Source organism: Zootoca vivipara, chromosome 2 (genome assembly GCF_963506605.1).
Source record: "Zootoca vivipara chromosome 2, rZooViv1.1, whole genome shotgun sequence".
Taxonomy (NCBI): Eukaryota; Metazoa; Chordata; class Lepidosauria; order Squamata; family Lacertidae; genus Zootoca; species Zootoca vivipara.
This window is the reverse complement of record NC_083277.1, coordinates 58,713,237-58,734,173: the sequence shown is the minus strand read 5'-3', so window position 1 is coordinate 58,734,173 and position 20,937 is coordinate 58,713,237. Positions and strand designations below refer to the sequence as shown.

The window sequence follows — 20,937 nt, the reverse complement described above, 5'->3', positions numbered from 1 at the left end:
AACAAAGAATAGCATGGAGAGTACCGTACCGTACTGTACTGTACTGTACTGTACATGGAGAGAACTGTACATAAAAGGGCTTGCTGACAAATTGCATATAAGGATTGCATGCATAAAAGAAGCAGTAAATAAAAAGAACGCTTAATAAAATTGTTAGTTGTATTTCTGGCAACCTTCCCTATAAAGGCCCAGATAAGAGAAAAGACCAATGCCGGTTCTCTCCAAAAGCAAACAGAGCCCTTTCCCACCCCCTCATTATTCTCCTTTCAATGTTGGCAAGCACAAACTGTTTTGCTGTTGCTTCAGCCTGCGGTCTCATTAAACTGAAGAGTGAGCCAGGCCTTTGGATTGCGGGTCCATAGAAACGTAACAATGAAACAGAAAGTTGTGGGGAGGGAGCCTCTTCAACACTTCAGCCTCAAAACCCCATCAAAACAACAGTCCTGTGCAGATGGCAAAACTTGGTAGAAATGCAGGTGCTGGAAAGGAATTGGAATAATAGAATCTTCTGGTATAGACTTGGGCAGTGCTTTTTTGGGGGGGTTACGCAGGGGTACGCATACCCCTAAACATTTTGCGAATCTTTGTACTTTTGTCCATTTGCTGTACAGTGGTACCTCGACTTACGAATAACTTGACTTACAAATGTTTCGAGTTACGAACAGAGTTCCGTCCGCCATTTTGGATGTGGTTTAGATAGGATTTTTCCGACTTAAAATTTTTTAGATAGGATTTTTTCGACTTACGAATTTTTAAAATCCCCCTCCATTGGCTTCGACTTACGGATTTTTCGACTTACGAAGGTCCGTTCGGAACGGATTACATTCGTAAGTCGAGGTACTGTTGTACCACTGTATTTATATTTCCTGATTTGGACTATAAAATGGTGGTTTTCTTGAGTCAAAATGAGATTACCCCTAAACATTATTATTATTATTTTAGAAAAAAAGCACTGGAATTGGGTATTGAATCCTCTGGCTTTTGAGCAGCTACATTGTTCCTCTCCCTCCCCCCCCCAAAAAAAATCTGGCTCCAGCCTGAACCACCCCTGGCATGCAACACCCAGAAGTTTCCCCCATTCCTGATCTACTGCTATACAGTGGTACCTCTGGTTAAGGACTTAATTCGTTCTGGAGGTCCGTTCTTAACCTGAAACTGTTCTTAACCTGAGGTACCACTTTAGCTAATGGGCACTCCCGTGCCACCACCGTGCGATTTCTGTTCTCATCCTGAAGCAAAGTTCTTAACCCGAGGTCCTATTTCTGGGTTAGCGGAGTCTGTAACCTGAAGCGTCTGTAACCTGAGGTACCACTGTAGTTGCATCCCTGAGTCACCTGACTTTTATGAGATGGGAGGGGGAAATCAGAGATGAATAGGGCCCTTCGAACAACTCTCCGCACTCTGAACAAAGTACAGTTCCCTGGATTGTTTGGGGGAAGCCATGACTGTGAAAGTGGCAATGCTGCTTCAAATGTATTGTCCAGATGTGGCCAAAATCAGTGCCAGATCCAGGTGTTTTTGTGTGCGGGGGGAGGGGGCGCTTGGTCAAGATGCGCTCGGTAGGCCTCCTCCCCCACCTGCTTCCTCATTGCTGTCCCTGTTATCCATTTGCTCCCCACTTGCTTGCCCTCTTTTCTCCTGCCACCTAGAGGGAGAAGGCAAGGCAAGCAGAGACTGCTCCTTCTGCTGCCATTGCTTGTTTGCAAGGAGGGGTCTACAGGCAGCAACGAGCGAAGGGGAGGAGCTCCATTTTGGTTACCTTTTTTTGCCACCTTTCCCAACTCATCCTTGAAGTGTTGTGACAGATTTTACACAAAGCACTGCTTGGATCTAGACCTGAGGGGCAATTTGATTTTTAAATGAGAATGAGTTGTTAGACCGTTAATGGCCTTTTAGGCTTCCTCCATGTGAATAGCTTACTTTTTGAATAATAATAATTATATGTCACCGGTGTGGGGGGGGAGACACATCAGGATTTTAGAGATGCTTAGGTGGGGCATGGGCAAAAACAGGTTGGGAACCACTGATCTAGACTAAGTTGGCTAGACTTAGTTCCCATTTACGTGAATAGAACTTAAGTCACTGCTCACTGTTCTCATTGGTTTCAGGGGGACATAAGTCCAGTCAAAGGCAATTTGATGCTGGCCATTTTATTTTCAGTCCCTTTCCTAATAGACCCTAGAATCGCAAGTGCCTATTTGATTGCTGCTGCACTCTGAGCTGGCATTATCATCAAGCTAAGTACTGAAAACTTTTTGCTACTATTAATGACCCGTATTGCACCCGTTTGAGTGTATAACTGCTCCAATGAGCAGTAAAAACTGCATAGAGGGTAAATGGTGTTAGTTTGCCTCCAATAGAGACACTTTATGCCGCTTGAGTCAGGAAGAGAGCAGAGAATTGCTGCAGACCCTTCGCATCCTGGTCATCACCTGTTTGATTTACTCCCATCCGGATGTCGGTACAGGACTCTATATACAAAAACGTCTAGACACGGGAATAGTTTTTTTCCTTGTGCCATCAAATTGTTGAATCTGTAGTTGTGGGCGGAAGGGAGGCCAGTTGGTGGTATGGGGTCTTTTCGCTGTGCTGTTGTATTGTGAGGGGAATAGTGGTTGTATGAGGTACGTTTTTTCTTTACATTGCAATGTAGTCGAAGCAAAATTCCAAGTATGGTTGATACTTGGCCAATAAACTGTTCTGTTCTGTTCTGTTCTGTTCTGACAATGGAATGTGAATTACTTATCTCTTCCCTTCTTTGGTATTATCAAATGCTTACCCCACGAGGAGGCAAAATTGTTATGGGACACGTTATGCTTGAGATGCACTTACTCCTACATTTTTTGGGGAAGAAGGGTAGGGACTGTTAGTAACTGAATTACAGGAAGCTAATGTTTTACACGGCAAACATTTCACATGGCAAACATTAACGTAATAAAACCCAGCAGAGAATGCCACAGATTATTATTATTAATAAGAAAATCAATAGTACAGCAGGGGGAGCAGTTCAAGTTACCATTTATAGTTGTATTTCCCCCCTTCAAAGGAGCACCAGAAAAGGTACAAGGTTTTATATTAACGTCTCTTGACAATAGCCCTTAGATGTCACTTAGGCTTCGACAGGATGACCTCTTCAAAGAACTTCCTGCTGAGCAGGGCTCTCAAGCTGCGCCTCAATTTAAGCATGTGATTTTCTCCCATCATTCGAGTGCAACTTAAGAGTACTGAAGAGGTTATGTGCAACAATTCTGGAAGCAGTCTCTGGTGGAAACTAGGGCAAGACAGGGGCAAGACGCACACGGAAGCAGTTGTCATGTATCATGAACTGCATTGGGAGCTGTGCACAGAAACTGAGGCCACACATACATTTCCTGAGCCAGATCCAGAAGCTGGGAAACTGGCCAAGTTGCCCCTCACGTTCCTCTACAGCACGTGCAGAACTGCTTTCTTGACAGTTGACCCAGTATGGGGCCCATCTGCTCAATCTGCCAGAGCCTGTCTTCACATGCAGGGGAAGTTTTGGGCACAATGAGGATTTGAGACCCATCAGCTACTCTCACCTGGCAGGTCAGTCAAAGTGTGTGGCCACAGTCATATGCTGACAGCTTCTAGGAGCCACAAGTGAGAGCTGAGTGCAGGATGGGGACCAAAGGTGGACAAACTATCTCAGAAGGAGCATGGCGTGTTCCCCACCAGAGGTACTACCCCTCCTCTGACACCGCATAGACTGCCACAGATCTACTACCATATGCTACCAGTAATAGCCACTAGATGGCCCCCCTGCAATATTTATTGCATAGTCGCTTCAGGCAAAGCAAACTTCTGTAAACCTCAATTACTGTTACAGCTTTCGCTGCTCTCCACTGACTTTGTAAAGCTGGCACACGTGCTACAATGGGTGAGCAAGGCACTGTTTATCTTGCCAGACTATTGTATATGGGATATATATATATATATATATATATATATAGAGAGAGAGAGAGAGAGAGAGAGAGAGAGAGAGAGTGCACAAGGCAGGAGGGGAATGGTAGCATTGTGCTCCCGTTGAAGGGTATTGAATATTGTACAAAACTACTGCATATATAAGGATCTCATTAGAGCGGATATGTAGCTGTTTCTAAGGAGAATTTTCCAGTGCATAATAAAGAAAGAGCTGGTGGGGCAGAAAATCCATCAGAGGTGTGGTTTCTAAAGGTGAAAAGCCTGATCAGGCTTTGAATAAATGAAAAAGCCACATCCTTAGGGCTTATTCTCTGCTGCTAACCTTTACCTTGTACATTTTAAACAGTTGTCTTCCTTAGAAGCTTTTAAAAGGGGGAAGTTTAGGTTCTTGGGCTTTCCCCTTCAAGCCTATTGGGATTCTTAGGCTTGATCTTTTTGTCTCTTTACATATTAGAGTACTTCTTGCCTGTGCATATGTTGCCACATTTATTTTTATCTTTTGCATGGTGGTAGTTTTGCATTTATCTATCTATTTACAAGGCACAAGAAACTTCAAGCTGAACCCAGCCGTATCCTAGATACTGTACATAGCTGCCAAGTTTTCCCTTTTCTCGCGAGGAAGCCTATTCAGCATAAGGGAAAATCCCTTTAAAAAAGGGATAACTTGGCAGCTATGTAGATACCACAGGTTTATTCCTCAAAGTAAATATAGTTTGGGGCTGAGTTCAGCTTAGAATTTCTCATACTGTGCATCTGCCAAGGTTTTGTCATCATAGCATAGTTAAATCATCCACAGCAAACAACTTTTATTAGGCCTTCCATAATAAAAAATGGTTATGTAGAAGAGGGAATTCCACTAGTTGCAGCTTACAACACTAGAACGGTTTGAAGTGAGGGCTTCAAGCCAAACTTCTTATTACATCAAAATTTGATTAATGGTATTTATATAGCCTGCCATTCAGCTCAAATGTTTTCAAGGTGCTACACAAACAGTTCATTAAAATGCAAGACAATGGTTATCAAATAAAAGCCAGAAACCCAACGAAGATAACAAAACAGCAATCTAGCAGCAGAAGAAACCAATTCTTAAAGCAGCCAACACTGTAAGGCAGAAATAAGTTTTAACTTGATGCCTAAAAGTGGGGAACATCAGTATCTTCAGTGGGAAGGAGTTCCTCAGCTGGGGTACCAGAGCAGAGGCACTCAAAGAAGGGCCTCAGAAGATGATCTCAGGGTCTGGCTAGCTTTGTATGGACCGAGGTAGTCCTTGAGGTATTGTAGTCCTGAGGTATTTAAGGCTTTATAGGTCAAAACCAGCGCTTTAAATTGGGCCTGGAAACTAATTGGTAGCCAGTGCAGTTGGACAGGATCAGTGCAATATGCTCAAGCCATCTTGCTCCAGTGAGCAACCTGGATGCTAGCTGAAGTTTCCGAACTGTCTTCAGAGGCAGCCCTATGTACAGGGTGAGTCTTTTAAAAGAGGCCCCGTGGAACATGTGTACTCTGTATCCACGGGGCCTTTTTTTAAAGGACTCACCTTGTATAAGTAATCTTGCATTGCATTGCACCTTGCATTGCAGTAGTCTAACCTTGAGGTTACCAGAGCATAGACAACAGTAGTTAGGCTATCTCTGTCCAAAAAGGGGTGTAGCTGGGCCACCAGCCAAAGCTGATGGAAGGCACCATGGGCCACTGAGGCCACCTGAGCCTCGAGTGACAGCAAAGGATCCAGGAGTACCTCCAAGCTACGAACCTGCTCCTTCAGAGGAAGTGTAATGCTATCAAGAGCAGGCGATCTCCCAGCCATCCGGTCTAGGGAACCACCCACTAACAGTGCCTCAGTCTTATCTGCATTGAGCTTCAGTTTGTTGGATCTCATGCAGTCCAATACTGAGGCAAGGCATTGGTCCAGCAATTCCACTGCCTCACCTGGAGATGTAAAGGAGAAATAGAGCTGAGTGTCATCAGCATACTGCTGATAATGTACTCCAAACCTCCGGATAACCCCACCCAGTGGTTTCATATGATGTTAAACAACATAGGGGATAGAAGGTTCCACTGGGCTGAAAAGCATTCTCTAAGTAACACCTTCTGGGAACGACCATTCAAGTTGGACTGGAACCACCGCAAAGCAGTGCCACCCACCCGTAGTTTGGAGAATCACTCCAGAAGGATACCATGGCCGATGGTATTGAAAGCCGCTGAGAGGTTGAGAAAAATTAACAGGGACATGTTCCCTTTCTCTCTCTCTCGACAGAGGTCATCATACAGGGCGACCAAAACAGTTTCTGTGCCAAAACCAGGCCCAAACCCCGACTGAAATGGATCCAGAAAATCACTTTCCAGAAAATCCAGTGAATGACATGAGAGGATGATCCCTGGCCTTGCTGCAGTTTAAATTTCCTATGCCCACGCTTCCTGTCGGTGCTGAATAAACACTGGGCCACCCCTCGGTGGGGCCCTGCCCAGCACCGGCAACACGGCCAGGCAGCGACAATGAGGGGGCTGCTTTTCACCCGCAGCTGGATCATTGCTGGCCCAATGCCTGGCCACAACACCACCCAACAGAAAAAGTAAGTGGACTTCTCTTAAAAGTACATTTTTGTGAGGTTTGGGAATATGCAGCTGAATTTAAATGTTCCTAATCAGTTGACGGGAAGAGAATCAAATCAAATCAAATCAAGTCAAATCAGTTAATCAGTTGACAGCACTAATTGAGAAAACAGGTGTAAACTGATTCAACTCCTAGCTAAACAGACATCCATTCTGTTGCTTTCAGTGGGATATCCAGCTAATTTCACATGGCAAGATGTTCCATTCCTGTTCCTTTTGATTAATTTCATATATAAGCTACATCTTGTAGAGAGGAGCCTGCTGGATCAAGCCAATGGCCCATGTAAGTCCGGTATCCTGTTTTCACAGTGGCCAACCAGGTGCGTGTGATAATCCCCAAAGGAGGACCTGAGTGAAGCAGCAAGCACTACCCCCTCCTGTGGTTTCCAGCAACTGGTATTCAGAAACATTGCTGCCTCCGACTTTGGAGGTACAGCATAGCCATCACATTGATAGTCTCCTCCATGAATTTGTCTAATCTCCTTTGAAAGCCATCAAGGATGGTAGTGTATGCTCTAGTTATCTCTCGCTTGGACTACTGCAATGTGCTCTATGTGGGACTACCTTTGAAGGTGACCTGGAAACTACAACTAATCCAGAATGCGGCAGCTAGACTGATGACTGGAAGCGGCCACCGAGACCACATAACACCGGTCTTGAAAGATTCACATTGGCTCCCAGTACGTTTCCGAGCACAGTTCAAAGTGTTGGTGCTGATCTTTAAAGCCCTAAATGGCCTCGGTCCACTATACCTGAAGGAGCGTCTCCACCCTCATCATTCTGCCCGGACACAGAGGTCCAGTGCCAAGGGCCTTCTGGTGGTTCCCTCACTGCGAGAAGCCAAGTTGCAGGGAATCAGGCAGAGGGCCTTCTCAATAGTGGCGCCTGCCCTGTGGAATGCCCTCCCATCAGATGTCAAAGAGAAAAACAGCTACCAGATTTTTAGAAGATATCTGAAGGCAGCCCTGTTTAGAGAGGCTTTTAATCTTTAATTGATTATTTTCTTCTTCTGTTGGAAGCTGCCCAGAGTGGCTGGGGAAACCCAGCCAGATGGGCGGGGTATAAATAATAAATTATTATTATTATTATTATTATTATTATTATTAGTTCTTTGAGTGTGCGTTATTAGTAACAAACTTCCAGATCTCTCTCTCACCCAAATCACATAATAAATTAAAAAGTAGATAATACAGAAATAAATGTATGGAGAGGTTTATAATGGTGCTGAGCTTATTTATTGATAAATCAAATGAAGATGTTGCAAGATATTCACTGGCTAGCAGAACAGAGCATAAGCAGAGGGAATAATAATGAATTTCTTCCTGGAGATGGCATGAACAGGGTATGATGAGAAATGGACTTTCTTTTGTAGATGTTCTTTAGTCTTCAAGTTTTCTGCAGTTTCCAAGGTTCTTCAGTCTAAGACGTCTTCCACTTTGGCTGATGCGGGAAAGACAATGCCAAGAACTCAGGATGAGAATTCAGAAGATGCAAGCTTCATTATTACTCATTAAACAGAAATAGTATTGGTAAGAAAGGTACGTTCATCATTGCTCTATTTCTTGGGGAAGGGAAATGGATGAGAAATAATCCTGTCCAATAACCTGAAGAGACAGGGTTAAGTATAATTGCTTGATTCTACATTGACATTTAAAATACCAACCGCATGTGTATCGCTCAAGACATAGCATTGGAAAAATCGCTTGAAGCTAAGAAAGAGCAGCAGAAGGCCTAACATTTAAATGATTAACTGAGAATGTATCTCTGCTATTCATCATGATCTCCTGGGGGGATTCAATTGCAGATCTCCATGTTAGGTGTGTGAGTTGGTCTTTGTTTTTCTGGAAAAGGGCTGAAGAGATAGGATCACTAATGTCCAGGATACACTAATGTCCAGGAGAAAATAGCCTCTGGGCTAATGGAGTCTGTGTGGAGAGAAAGAGCTTTGTTTTCAGCTCTGGGAAAAGTTATTTCATATTTCTAAGATGTTAGGCCTGTGCTGGAACAAGCGCATGATATTATGCAACTATTGGGTGTATCATTATTGTTTTGTGTCTGGTTTTGGAACAAATTATGTTAGTAAAGCTTAGGAAACATATTTTTTGACTGGGCAATTTTTAGTTCAAGAAGAGCCAGTTTTTATTCACCTATTGCTTCTAAAGAGCAATATTAATAACCACAATAGCCGCTACCCATCAATGTAGACAATACTGAGCTGGATGGACCAGTGGCCTGACTCTGTATAAGGCAGCTTCTTATGTTCATATGTTCTTTCCAGCAGCAGTACTTGGTAAAACATTCCCCTTTTCCAGCTTTTACTCTTCATCCATGACAGAAACCTCTCTAAGAGTATATGTTAAGACATGTGGGCTGGAATGTTTTGTGACCGAAATAATAAATTCATTCAATATGTTAAGACTTTTCACCAGAGCAATTCTAAGATCCACATTAGGGAAGCACCTAGCGTAAGCCTTTCCTACCTTCACAATAGCTTTCTTATTACCCTCTAATTCCCTGATGGGCCTTTGTGTTATTTTTCTTATGGGCCAACCTCACTACCTTTTGTGTTGTGGTAGGCATGATGGGGCCTGTTGTCTTTGTCCATGGAGTTTTCTTTTCTTTCATGGAGTAGCTACCATAATCAAGGACAAAAGTGGTAAGGACCTAACAGAAGCAGAAGACATCAAGAAGAGGTGGCAAGAATACACAGAGGAATTATACCAGAAAGACATGGAGGTTTCGTACACCCCAGGTAGTGTGGTTGCTGACCTTGAGCCAGACATCTTGGAGAGTGAAGTCAAATGGGCCTTAGAAAGCACTGCTAATAACAAGGCCAGTGGAAGTGATGATATTCCAGCTGAACTATTTAAAATTTTAAAAGATGATGCTGTTAAGGTGCTACACCCAATATGCCAGCAAGTTTGGAAAACTCAGCAATGGCCAGAGGATTGGAGAAGATCAGTCTACATCCCAATTCCAAAGAAGGGCAGTGCCAAAGAATGCTCCAACTACCGCACAATTGCGCTCATTTCACACGCTAGCAAGGTTATGCTTAAAATTCTACAAGGCAGGCTTAGGCAGTATGTGGACCGAGAACTCCCAGAAGTGCAAGCTGGATTTCGAAAGGGCAGAGGAACCAGAGACCAAATAGCAAACATGCGCTGGATTATGGAGAAAGCTAGAGAGTTCCAGAAAAACGTCTACTTCTGCTTCATTGACTATGCAAAGCCTTTGACTGTGTCGACCACAGCAAACTATGGCAAGTTCTTAAAGAAATGGGAGTGCCTGATCACCTCATCTGTCTCCTGAGAAATCTCTATGTGGGACAAGAAGCTACAGTTAGAACTGGATATGGAACAACTGAGTGGTTCAAAATTGGGAAAGGAGTACGACAAGGTTGTATATTGTCTCCCTGCTTATTTAACTTATATGGAGAATTCATCATGCGAAAGGCTGGACTAGATGAATCCCAAGCAGGAATTAAGATTGCCGGAAGAAATATCAACAACCTCAGATATGCAGATGACACAACCTTGATGGCAGAAAGCGAGGAGGAATTAAAGAACCTTTTAATGAGGGTGAAAGAGGAGAGCGCAAAATATGGTCTGAAGCTCAACATCAAAAAAACCAAGATCATGGCCACTGGTCCCATCACCTCCTGGCAAATAGAAGGGGAAGAAATGGAGGCAGTGAGAGATTTTACCTTCTTGGGCTCCTTGATCACTGCAGATGGTGACAGCAGTCACGAAATTAAAAGACGCCTGCTTCTTGGGAGAAAAGCAATGACAAACCTAGACAGCATCTTAAAAAGCAGAGACATCACCTTGCCGACAAAGGTCCGTATAGTTAAAGCTATGGTTTTCCCAGTAGTGATGTATGGAAGTGAGAGCTGGACCATAAAGAAGGCTGATCGCCGAAGAATTGATGCTTTTGAATTATGGTGCTGGAGGAGACTCTTGAGAGTCCCATGGACTGCAAGAAGATCAAACCTATCCATTCTGAAGGAAATCAGCCCTGAGTGCTCCCTGGAAGGACAGATCGTGAAGCTGAGGCTCCAATACTTTGGCCACCTCATGAGAAGAGAAGAATCCTTGGAAAAGACCCTGATGTTGGGAAAGATTGAGGGCACTAGGAGAAGGGGACGTCAGAGGACAAGGTGGTTGGACAGTGTTCTCGAAGCTACGAACATGAGTTTGACCAAACTGCGGGAGGCAGTGCAAGACAGGAGTGCCTGGCGTGCTATGGTCCATGGGGTCACGAAGAGTCGGACACGACTAAACGACTAAACAACAACAACAGGCATGATGGGGCACTTCAACACGATTGCCCTCCTGACAGGGGCATCTCTGCTCCTTGGGGGAAAGAGAGTGGTGAGGAGGTTGGTGGGCTTGTAAAAGGGTAAAATAGTATTGGGAAATTATCCATAAGGAACTGAATTTTTTTTAAAAAAGTACTCCCCCCCCCAAAAAAAACCAGAGTCCTTTCTATTGGGGATAATTCAGACTGAAATTCCCAGGTGTCAAAAAAGGTTATTTATGTATGCTACTACTGTGGCCTATGTTTTGTTAGCCCCAAAATGGAAAACAAGCAACGTCCCGACCAAAGAAGAATGGCAACTTAAGTTGACAGAATATGCGCAGCTTGCAGACTTAACATATAGAATAAGAGAACAGGAAGAACATACATTTAGAGAAGATTGGAAAACATTTATTGACTATATGGGAAATAACTGTGTGCAGCTGAAAACGCTGGCAGCATTAAGATAAATTCAACAGTGTAAATAAGTTTTGATGGATGTAATAATGGAATACTGAATGGTATACTTTGTGTAAAATATGCAGGGATTTATGATATGTAAGATGAACCATGGAAAGAGAAGAAGGGAAGTCACTGATATCTTAAGGATATAAAAATGAGTACTTTAAATGGTAAAACAGAAAATTTAATTAGAGAGAGAGGTGAGGTTGGGGCTTTTGGGGAGCAGTGACTGAACCCAATTGGGCATCTTTCCTATGCCCTCCCCCCACAGCATGCCACTTTGCTGAATCAGCAATAACACTGTCAGGAGGGTGATGCATGTGGAGCCCTGTACCTGCTCTATCTTAAAATCTAGATTATCTCGGTTTACCATGTTCATTTCCACCTCATAAGCAAAACCTGTACTCACATATACACATTGCAGAAGTCACACTTGTTGCCATATGGCACGCCATCAGAGCCACAGTGGGGATTGAGTTCCAGGGTGCACTGTGGTTTTGGATATCCTCGACAATATCTCTACAGAGAGAGTAAATTTTATAGTTTTATCCATTTTCTGGCAAATCTCATGTTGTTGCTTTTACCAATCAGGTCTTAGTTGCACATCAGGTTTTTCTTGTTTTAAGAAATCACACACACACCCGCCCCCCAAATGAAGAGTACTGATTAAATGGGACAGAGCCACAGTCTTATTTTCGCACAAAGCAAATCTGCTGAACTCAAAGGCGTCCGGCAAACATTGCAACCAACTATGCTGTGGAAGGACTGGCAAGGAGAGAGGCAGTGCAAAAAACCATCTGTGCAAACTCCAAGAAAGTAGCCCTCTACTCCATGATTTTGTCTAATCCCTTTCAATGGCACCAAGGGGGTTTTTTTTGGCCATCACTGCCTCCTGTGGGAGCGAGTTCCATAGTTTAACCATGAGCTGCAGGAAAAAGCAATATTACACATCTTGACAGCAAGTTATTATGATGTTCTGTAATAAGAATAAATGACTGCCACTCACCCGCTCAAAACTTGCTTCAGTGACAATGTCTAGAATCAAAACATACAAAATGTAAAGATTCTAAAGCAAATCTACATGTTGAATAATAGTCCATTTGAGAACATTCCTTTCTGGGAATGTAAGAATGAGATACATTTTATCCTACACTTCCTTTTTGCATGCCAAGGCCCTGTGACCCACAATTCCCTAGTGGATAAATAATCACACGGACAGTGGATTTTGGTTTATGGGTTCGAATACGCCACAACATTATTGGTTTGGCTTAGGCATTGGGTGAAGCCAGACTATATCTCAACTTCTGCCCATCTGTAGGGAGTCCAACTAAGGGTAAACCACCAATAGGAGGAGCTCAATGACTTACATAAAATAGGGGCACCCCGAGAGGTCCCAGTTGGGGTCGTGGCATGGCCCTAGCTCATGTCCGGGCATTGGACAGAATCTACACCCCTGGATTCCTTTAACAAGATACCCTTTAATGGGGAGGGGAAGGTGGAGGCTACAACCTCCCCTCCAACCAAACAAAGGCTTACCCAATGCCTGACTTTCCTTTTCCATTTGAAAACATTTATTTCTAGGAATAGAAAAATGAGATACATTTTATCTTACATTCCCTTTGTTCTCTAAAAAGTTCATTTATAGTGAGTTTTGGCAATATGCAGCTGAATTTAAATGTCCCTGATCAGTTGATGAGAATCGAATCAACTCAAATCAAACTAGCTAATCAGTTGATGATACTAATACTGTAAAGAAAACATGTATATACCCATTCAACTCCTAGCTAAACTGAAGCCCATTCTGTTGCTTTCAGTAGGGTGATAATCTCACATGACAAGATATTCTTTCCCGTTCCTACTAATTTCATATAGAAGCTTCCTTGAGAATAGCTACATCTGAGCATTCAAAAGAATATGTGAGGGTTCAACTGTGTGTGTGTGTTTGAGGGATGTGCTTCTCTGTTCCCATATCCCTGTGTGTGACCACACAATGCCTCCTTCTTCCACAAGCTTTCACAAATGAAGCACTGAGGCTTGCAGGGAGATTTGATCAGATTCAGTTGACAACCTAATAAGAGCCTTCATACAGTCTTTGGAACATCTGGACAATTCATGGATTTTGGGTTCCTTTCTGAGATGGAGTATCTAATGGAACATTTGTAGAAAAATCTTTCCCCCAAAGGCAACCTTTGTAATGTGAAATATGACTCACCCGAGTACAGAAAGAAGACCATCAGAGTGAGGAGGAGAAAGCTGCCTGGCTTCATGATTTTGCTGGTGGGTTTAGTTCTGTCTGCCTTTGGGTGTTTTTCTGAGCAGTAGATGCTTCTCAGATTTCACTGGCTGCAGTGAGGTCTGGACCCTCTGCCCTGAATATATAGAGGTCTCTGTGGCCCTGATGATGAAATCTCCCAATCTCAAGAAATATTTACACATGGAAATGGGAAAGTTCCTTTCCTGTGCAGAACCTGGGCACATGCATGAGATATGTGGTAACCAGTACCTTAGGAAGTTGCATACGAAGTAGCTTGTCTTGACCATAAGCCTAAACAATGATGATAAAGGACTATAACAACAAATTGCATATCACAGTGAACACACGTTTGCAACCCACAGCATTCGCAACCCGCGTCCGCGCACGCATGGGTCACGATTTGGCGCTTCTGTGCATGCGCAAAGCACAATTTAGCATTTCTGCGCATTCGCGTGCCGAAACCTGGAAGTAACCCATTCTGGTACTTCCAGGTTTGGCGCGGAGCGCAACCCGAAAAGACGCAACCTGAAGCAGCTGTAACCCGAGATAGGACTGTATTGGTCCAACTTATTTGTGTCTTCAAATACTCACCCTGAACCAGGCCCCGTCTGGCCCTGACTGATCCAGACTTTTTTTTAAAAAAAACAAATCTCTAGAAATTTATTTAGTCATTTATTTTTATCCATAACTTTGTTGCTTTTTTACAGAACAGGGCTTTCCTAACATCTCTCAACACCCTTACTTTACAAGCTATAATTGCCAGGATTCTTTTGGGGAAAGTCATGACTGTTTAGAATTGTATAAGAACATAAGATAAGCCTGCTGGATCAGGCCCATGGCCCATCTAGTCCAGCATTCTGTTTTCACAGTGGCCAACCAAATGCATGTGAGAATCCCCAAAGGAGGACCTGAGTGCAGCAGTACTCTCTCCTCCTGTGGTTTCCAGCAACTGGCATTCAGAAGCATTGCTGCCTCTGACTTTGGAGGTAGAGCATAGCCATCACATTGATAGCCTCCTCCATGAATGTGTCTAACCTCCTTTTAAAGCCATCAAGGGTGGAACCATCACTGCCTCCTGTAGGAGCAAACAGCCACATCTGCACAGGACTGTTGTTTTGATGGGGTTTTGAGGCTGAAGTGTTGAAGAGGCTCCCTCCCCACAACTTTCTGTTTCATTGTTACGTTTCTATGGACCCGCAATCCAAAGGCCTGGCTCACTCTTCAGTTTAATGAGACCGCAGGCTGAAGCAACAGCAAAACAGTTTGTGCTTGCCAACATTGAAAGGAGAATAATGAGGGGGTGGGAAAGGGCTCTGTTTGCTTTTGGAGAGAACTGGCATTGGACTTATCTCTTATCTGGGCCTTTATAGGGAAGGTTGCCAGAAATACAACTCAGAATTTTATTAAGCATTCTTTTTATTGACTGCTTCTTTTATGCATGCAATCCTTATATGCAATTTGTCAGCAAGCCCTTTTATGTACAGTGTATGCTATTCTTTGTTGTGGCATACGGCCAAGGCAACGAGATCATTTACTTACTCTCTGATAACAAGCTAGTTGCCCCTTCACAGGTAAGGAACCTTTGAATGTGCTCCACCTCCCCACAGCAGTATCAAATTTCCACATGTAGATATTGTTTGGAAAGGGGATATAGAGAGACCTCATATTCGATCTTTCCTCTGCCAGCGGAATCTGAGAAAAGTCTGCTTGGAGGTGCGAGATCAAGACTCATCATGAAGACATTGGGTTTTTTGCTCCTCATTCTGACACTCTTTTTCCTGTACTCAGGTGAGTCACCTATCGTACCGCCAAGGTACCTTTAGGAGAGACTATCCTCTTGAAATTTGTGTCGCATTATGCACTCACATCTCAGAAATTAATCAGAACTGATTCCACGAGTTGGATGTAAGAACCACAGGGAATACAAATGCTTAACGTGTAGAATTTACTCTGCCACATGGAGAGGCTCAATGACAGCACATCAAATTCCTGGCAGTACCAGGCACTATTACCTGGTACCCTCCATGCCAATCCACATGATGAATAGCTTGCAAACATTAAGGACCCCAGGAGCCACCACACACAAATTTTTGATGGCCTCTACAGGGCTGCAATAACACATGAAAGCAGAACTTATGTGCAGTTCTAAGCATCCACAAGAGAAAGTTCAACAGGATTGTGTTGCAAACCGATGGGATTTGAACAAAAAAATTGGGGGGGGGCCTTTCAATTGTGTTGTCAACCAGATAAGGAATCTTAATTTATTTGTTCATTTTCACTTCAACTATTAATCAGTTATGTTATTTGGCATATTCCATATCAAAATAGTAAAGGAAAGGTAAGACAAAATGCACCTCATTTTTCAGAGGTGAATAAAATGCCCCCCAATGGACTGCCTTTCAACAGGTGGCTTTGCTTTACAGCTTTTAAAATTGTTGTTTTGGTTCTAGATACTGTCGTTGAAGCAAGAAGACCCCAACTACAGGTAAGAGCCAGCTATTTCTTCTGATCACACAATTAATATCATGTAGCTGTAGATGAGAATTAAAGCACGTAATAGTAAGTAAAGAACAATGAAAACAAAGTTCAGGATTAAACTATTTCGTGCAGCGCAGCGCTGTTGAATCTGAGAGGGTTACAGGGGGCAAATGTAAAGTTGAGGTCCTGTCTCACCAGCATATTCATTTCCATGAAGGAAATGTGCTCCTGAACAGAACAGGGAGAAATAATTGGCTTAGAAATGGGAATGAAATGCATTAAGTAAGAACTGTGGCTCAAAAGCGGTCAGAGCAACTCTACTATGAGCAAAGGATACAATATATGGAACTTTTTAGTTTGGAAAAATGATGAGAAAGAGGGGACATGATGGAGGTGTATCAAATAATGCAGGGTGTGTGAGAAGTAAATAGATAAATGTTTTCTCTCCATAACACTAGAACTTGGGGCATACAGAGAAGCTGAATTTTTGAAGATTCGGGAGAGACAAAAGAAAGTGGTTCTTCAGTGGTTGAACTATGGAATTGAATCCAACAAACAATAGTTATAGCCACCAGCATAGGTGGTTTTAAAAGAGCATTAAATAAAATTCATGAAGGATAAAACTCCCAGTGGCTACTAGCTATAATAACTAAACACTCCATGGATGTAGCCGAGGCGGGACAGGAGGGGGCAGCTGTCCTCCCCCTAAATTAAGTAAATAAATAAAAAGACCTAACCGACCAATCACGTCACAGATAGCTCAGTTCTCCCCTCACTAACATAGGTAAAAAGGTAAAGGGTAAAGGACCCCTGGACAGTAAAGTCCAGTCAATGGCGACTATGGGTTTTCGGCGCTCATCTTGCTTTCAGGCCGAGGGAGCTGGCGTTTGTCCACAGACAGCTTTTCGGGTCATGTGGCCAGCATGACTAAACTGCTTCTAGCACAACAGAACACTGTGACAGAAAGCAGAAAGCACAGAAATGCCGTTTACCTTCCCACCGCAGATGTGCCTATTTATCTCCTTGCACTGGCATGCTTTTGAACTGCTAGGTTGGCAGGAGCTGGGACAGAGCAACGGGAGCTCACCCCATCGTGGGGATTCGAAACACCGAACTTCTGCTCAGCAAACCCAAGAGGCTCATAAAGCCTGCTGCCACTAACATAAATCCTGGCTATGTCCATTATGCACTACTGCATCGTATGGGGCGTGAGTAGGGTTGCCATATTTCAAAAAGTAAAAATCCGGACAAAAAGTTGGGGGAGCTTCCCAAAGAAAGTTGTTGAGCTTTTTTTAGGGAAAGGGGTAGGACACATTGTGCTGCTTCTGGGTCAGTTTGTCCACCTTTGGGGTCCCCACCCTGCACCCAGCTCTCACAACAGCAACCACACCCTGGAAACGGCTTCATCTACCCACAAAACAGCTGTCGTTGCCACAGCAGCAGTGGGTGGTTTCTTCCTTGGCGGCTCCTTAGAGGCTGGATCTGCAGTCCCCGTGGAACCTGCTCCCTGAGGTGGTCATCTTGCCTTGACTCAAGGGTGAGCTGGTCCTTATCACCCTGCCCCATCCGGCTTATCTGTGGCAATGTTAGTATCACGCGGGAGCAGAGATGGGGAGAAATTCTATTCAGTTTGCATTTAAAGCCAAATCTGTCACATTACACTTTCTGATACGGTGTGGGAACTGAAGCAAAGCTATTATTCCAAATTCACAAATACCATACTTTTCCATGTATAAGACGGGTTTTTTTTGTTTTTTTAAAGTATGTTAAAAATTGTGGGTCATCTCATACACGGATAGTGCATAGGAGGGGACATGGGATGGGTTGTTGCCGTGAGCCGGAGATTGTCAACAGCATGTTATTGGTGGCTGCGGCAAGGGCTGGTGTTGATTGGCTGTCGCTGCGGCAATTGGGCAGGCAATTGGTGGCCTCTGCCGGCAAGGTGACAGGCGATAGGTAGCTTCTGCGGCGTGTGCGAGTGGCGGCGTAGGTCATGCGGGTGAGCTATTTTCAGCAATCCTCCCCCCCCAAAAGGTCAACAACTTTGGGCAATCTCCCCCCATTTTCTTAATTCTGAGTCCCCCAATATAGGGGTCGTCTTATACATGGGGTATGTGTGTGTTATAAATGGGAAAATACGATATCCAAATTTTGCACTGCATTCCTCCAGCCAACAGACGTTTACAAAAATGCATATATTAGAAGGAAAGTGTGCATAAACAATAATATATTAGAGCCAGTGTGGTGTAGTGCTTAGAGTGTTGGACTACTATCTGGGAGACCAGAATTCAAATCTGTGCTCAGCCGTGAAGCTCACAGGGTGACCTTGGTTGTTGTGAGGAAAGAAGAACTTGAGCTCTTTGGTGCAAAAAGTTGGGATATAAATATGAGGAATAAATAATGAAATAAGATACAAAAAATGAATTATACCGAGGGAAAATGCTTGCAAAAATGTGTACAATAGTAAAAAAAAAAAATGATTGGAAGAAACCTGCCTCAAAATGGTAATAAACTTCCAGGAGAACCTAAAGAGAGAGAAAACTCAGGAATTGATTTTAAGATTGGAAAGCAGAAACGGAGAGAACTGAAATTAACAGACCCTCTCAATCCCTGGAAACAGATAAACAAAAAAATAGATACAGATAAATAAAATGAGCAATGTAAAGTTCATTCATTTATTTCATTTACTTAAGGCATTTATACAGCTCTTAATTTTTTGCATTTCTGAGCAGTGCTCATAAAACAAGCAAAAAATCATGAAACAATGAAACAATTTTAAAATTATAATAAAACTAAATACTAGCTTAAGCTGCAACAGAGCACAGTCATATATTATACATATCCTCTGGTTGGAAATAAAAGATAAGTATTTGGCTTGATGGCTTTAAACTGGTCAGGGTGTGCGTCTGTGTGGGTGTGTAGGTATGGTCACATTTATTTCTTTAGTTTCAACATTAAAAATTACATTGAGTTGGCTTTGCAAGTAAGCCTGAGAACATCCCTCGCTTTCTGAAAACACGGAGGACTACTTTACTATATGTTTATCGTACATCTGCACCTGAAATTCTCCTTCTCTCTGGGCAGAATGGTAAGGCACAACATAACAATGCTTGGTGAATGATCATGGGCATCACTGTGTATTTATGTCTATGCTTATATTTATAATGCTCAAAGAAGTCATTGTGTAGCTTAATGCTAAGTGGGCAAGGAATCTTGAAAATGTGCTATTGCTCTCTTGCTCTCTGCAGGTTGATTGCCAAGGCTATCCGAGAAACTTCTGCACCTTGGAGTTACAACGAATGTGTGGTTCTGATGGCCAAACATACAGCAATAAGTGCTTCTTCTGCAATGCATTTGTGTGAGTACAGATTTCCCATGATGAACAACCTGAAAAGGATGAGCAGGATTTGTAGCCTATTTAAGAGAAACACTGCCTTACAAAGGGCTGGATCCAATGTTTCTGCAAGTTTTCTGCTTGTGTAATGGATCTTCCCCTCTCTCCCCCACTCTGGCATGAGGAACCCCACATCTGTTGTAGGGGTTCCTCCAACCCTCTATACCAAATTTGGAGCGGGTGGGAGGGCACAAGGAGAGGAAAGGGAAATTCCATGGCACAAGTGGAAGTCCTTGCCTGAACAAAACAACTGCCAGATGCAATACAAATAATTTTGTAACGTAAAACTTGGAGAATGAAGCAATTTCATCCAGTGTTGTTGCCAACAGGAAATGTAACTTAGGGCAGTATCCAACTAAACAGTTGGGTTAGCACCAACACTTGGGGCTGCCACAATGGAACTTCTCATTCTCTTCTCTCACCAGAACATATTTAGGAGTTGTGCATGGTGTAGCGGGAGAGGATAAGGTGAAGTTTCATTGCACAGTTCCAAAGTGCCTATACTAGCAGAGCTATCTAGTTGGGTGCCACCCTATGGTTGCCAATTTCAAGTGACCTCTCTTTTTCAGTCGATCCTACTCACTGGTACATTTCGTCTGTTTAATAATTTTGCATCTTGTGGACCCTCACACTCTGCTTTGTCTTTCTCTCACCAGCAAAAGTCGTGGACGGCTCTCCCTGATTAGATATGGACCATGCTATGGAGCAGTGAATGTCTAAAGAACATCTACTAAAGAATGTCACCCTCAGTTCATGCCTTGCTCACCTTTTAGCATCACCACAAACAAAGCCACCCATTGTTTCCTCCTTGCATTTTCTGCTTTAGTAACTGAAGAAAACATTGCATCATCTTGATTGGATTTATCAATAAATAAGCTAAGCAGCGTTGTCTTTCTCAGAGTCTTCTTTCCCATTCTTACACCTCGTATACATTTAGGATCTGTGAAGAGAGAAAAAGTAGATGTTGTCATACCCACTAAGAGTGGAGCTACACAAACAGTAATATCATGAGTTACAGTTTATGCTTGACCCTGTGGATGGTGGGTTGCTACAAAATACACCTGCCTATACATAGGAAACCAGCATATCAGGCAGGGGCAATTCTAAATTTGAATCCTTCTGACTGATGTTCTACATTTCTAATTTCTCCACCCCGCGGGGAAGCATTCAGTGATGTGATTTATGCACCAGCAACTTGAGGTGGTGCAGTCTAGCAAGAGCCACACCATTTCATTCTGCTGGCCACATAGCTTGTTCTTAACATCTCCTTTGAAGGACCTCATGGCTTTGCAACTAAACCTTTAACACAAAGTTTTACAATGTCTGTGTCTGGCCTAGTAGGCTCGATGGTTATCTGTCTCCATTTCCATGGGTCCTCTTTGACAGATAGATGGGACAACCCACCTGGCAATCACCTGACATCATGATTATCAGATCATGGAGGAAGAGTTCATACCTGCTTTCTGCAGGGACCAGCTGAGCAATTGCATTCCCCATT

General features: G+C 43.2%; 1 protein-coding gene and 2 long non-coding RNA genes across 3 annotated transcripts; 2 read left to right on the top strand and 1 right to left on the bottom strand.

The window, feature by feature from the left end:
• Positions 1–1,365: 1,365 nt before the first annotated feature.
• Positions 1,366–8,063, top strand: LOC132591626 (uncharacterized). Its single transcript, XR_009557063.1, has 3 exons — positions 1,366–1,410; positions 6,200–6,515; positions 7,928–8,063. It is a non-coding gene; the product is annotated as an uncharacterized LOC132591626 (long non-coding RNA).
• On the bottom strand, positions 7,879–14,762 carry LOC118081551 (uncharacterized). The gene is made up of 4 exons (XR_004692085.2): positions 14,159–14,762; positions 12,320–12,348; positions 11,723–11,832; positions 7,879–7,995 (listed from the first exon to the last, which is right to left on the bottom strand). It is a non-coding gene; the product is annotated as an uncharacterized LOC118081551 (long non-coding RNA).
• Positions 14,763–15,196: 434 nt separating this feature from the next.
• LOC118080476 (ovomucoid-like) lies at positions 15,197–20,330 on the top strand. Its single transcript, XM_035105780.2, has 4 exons — positions 15,197–15,355; positions 16,018–16,052; positions 19,294–19,403; positions 20,096–20,330. The coding sequence occupies exons 1-4, from the start codon at positions 15,301–15,303 to the stop codon at positions 20,157–20,159; spliced, it is 264 nt and encodes an 87-aa protein (XP_034961671.2). The 5' UTR covers positions 15,197–15,300; the 3' UTR covers positions 20,160–20,330.
• The last annotated feature ends 607 nt before the right edge of the window (positions 20,331–20,937 follow it).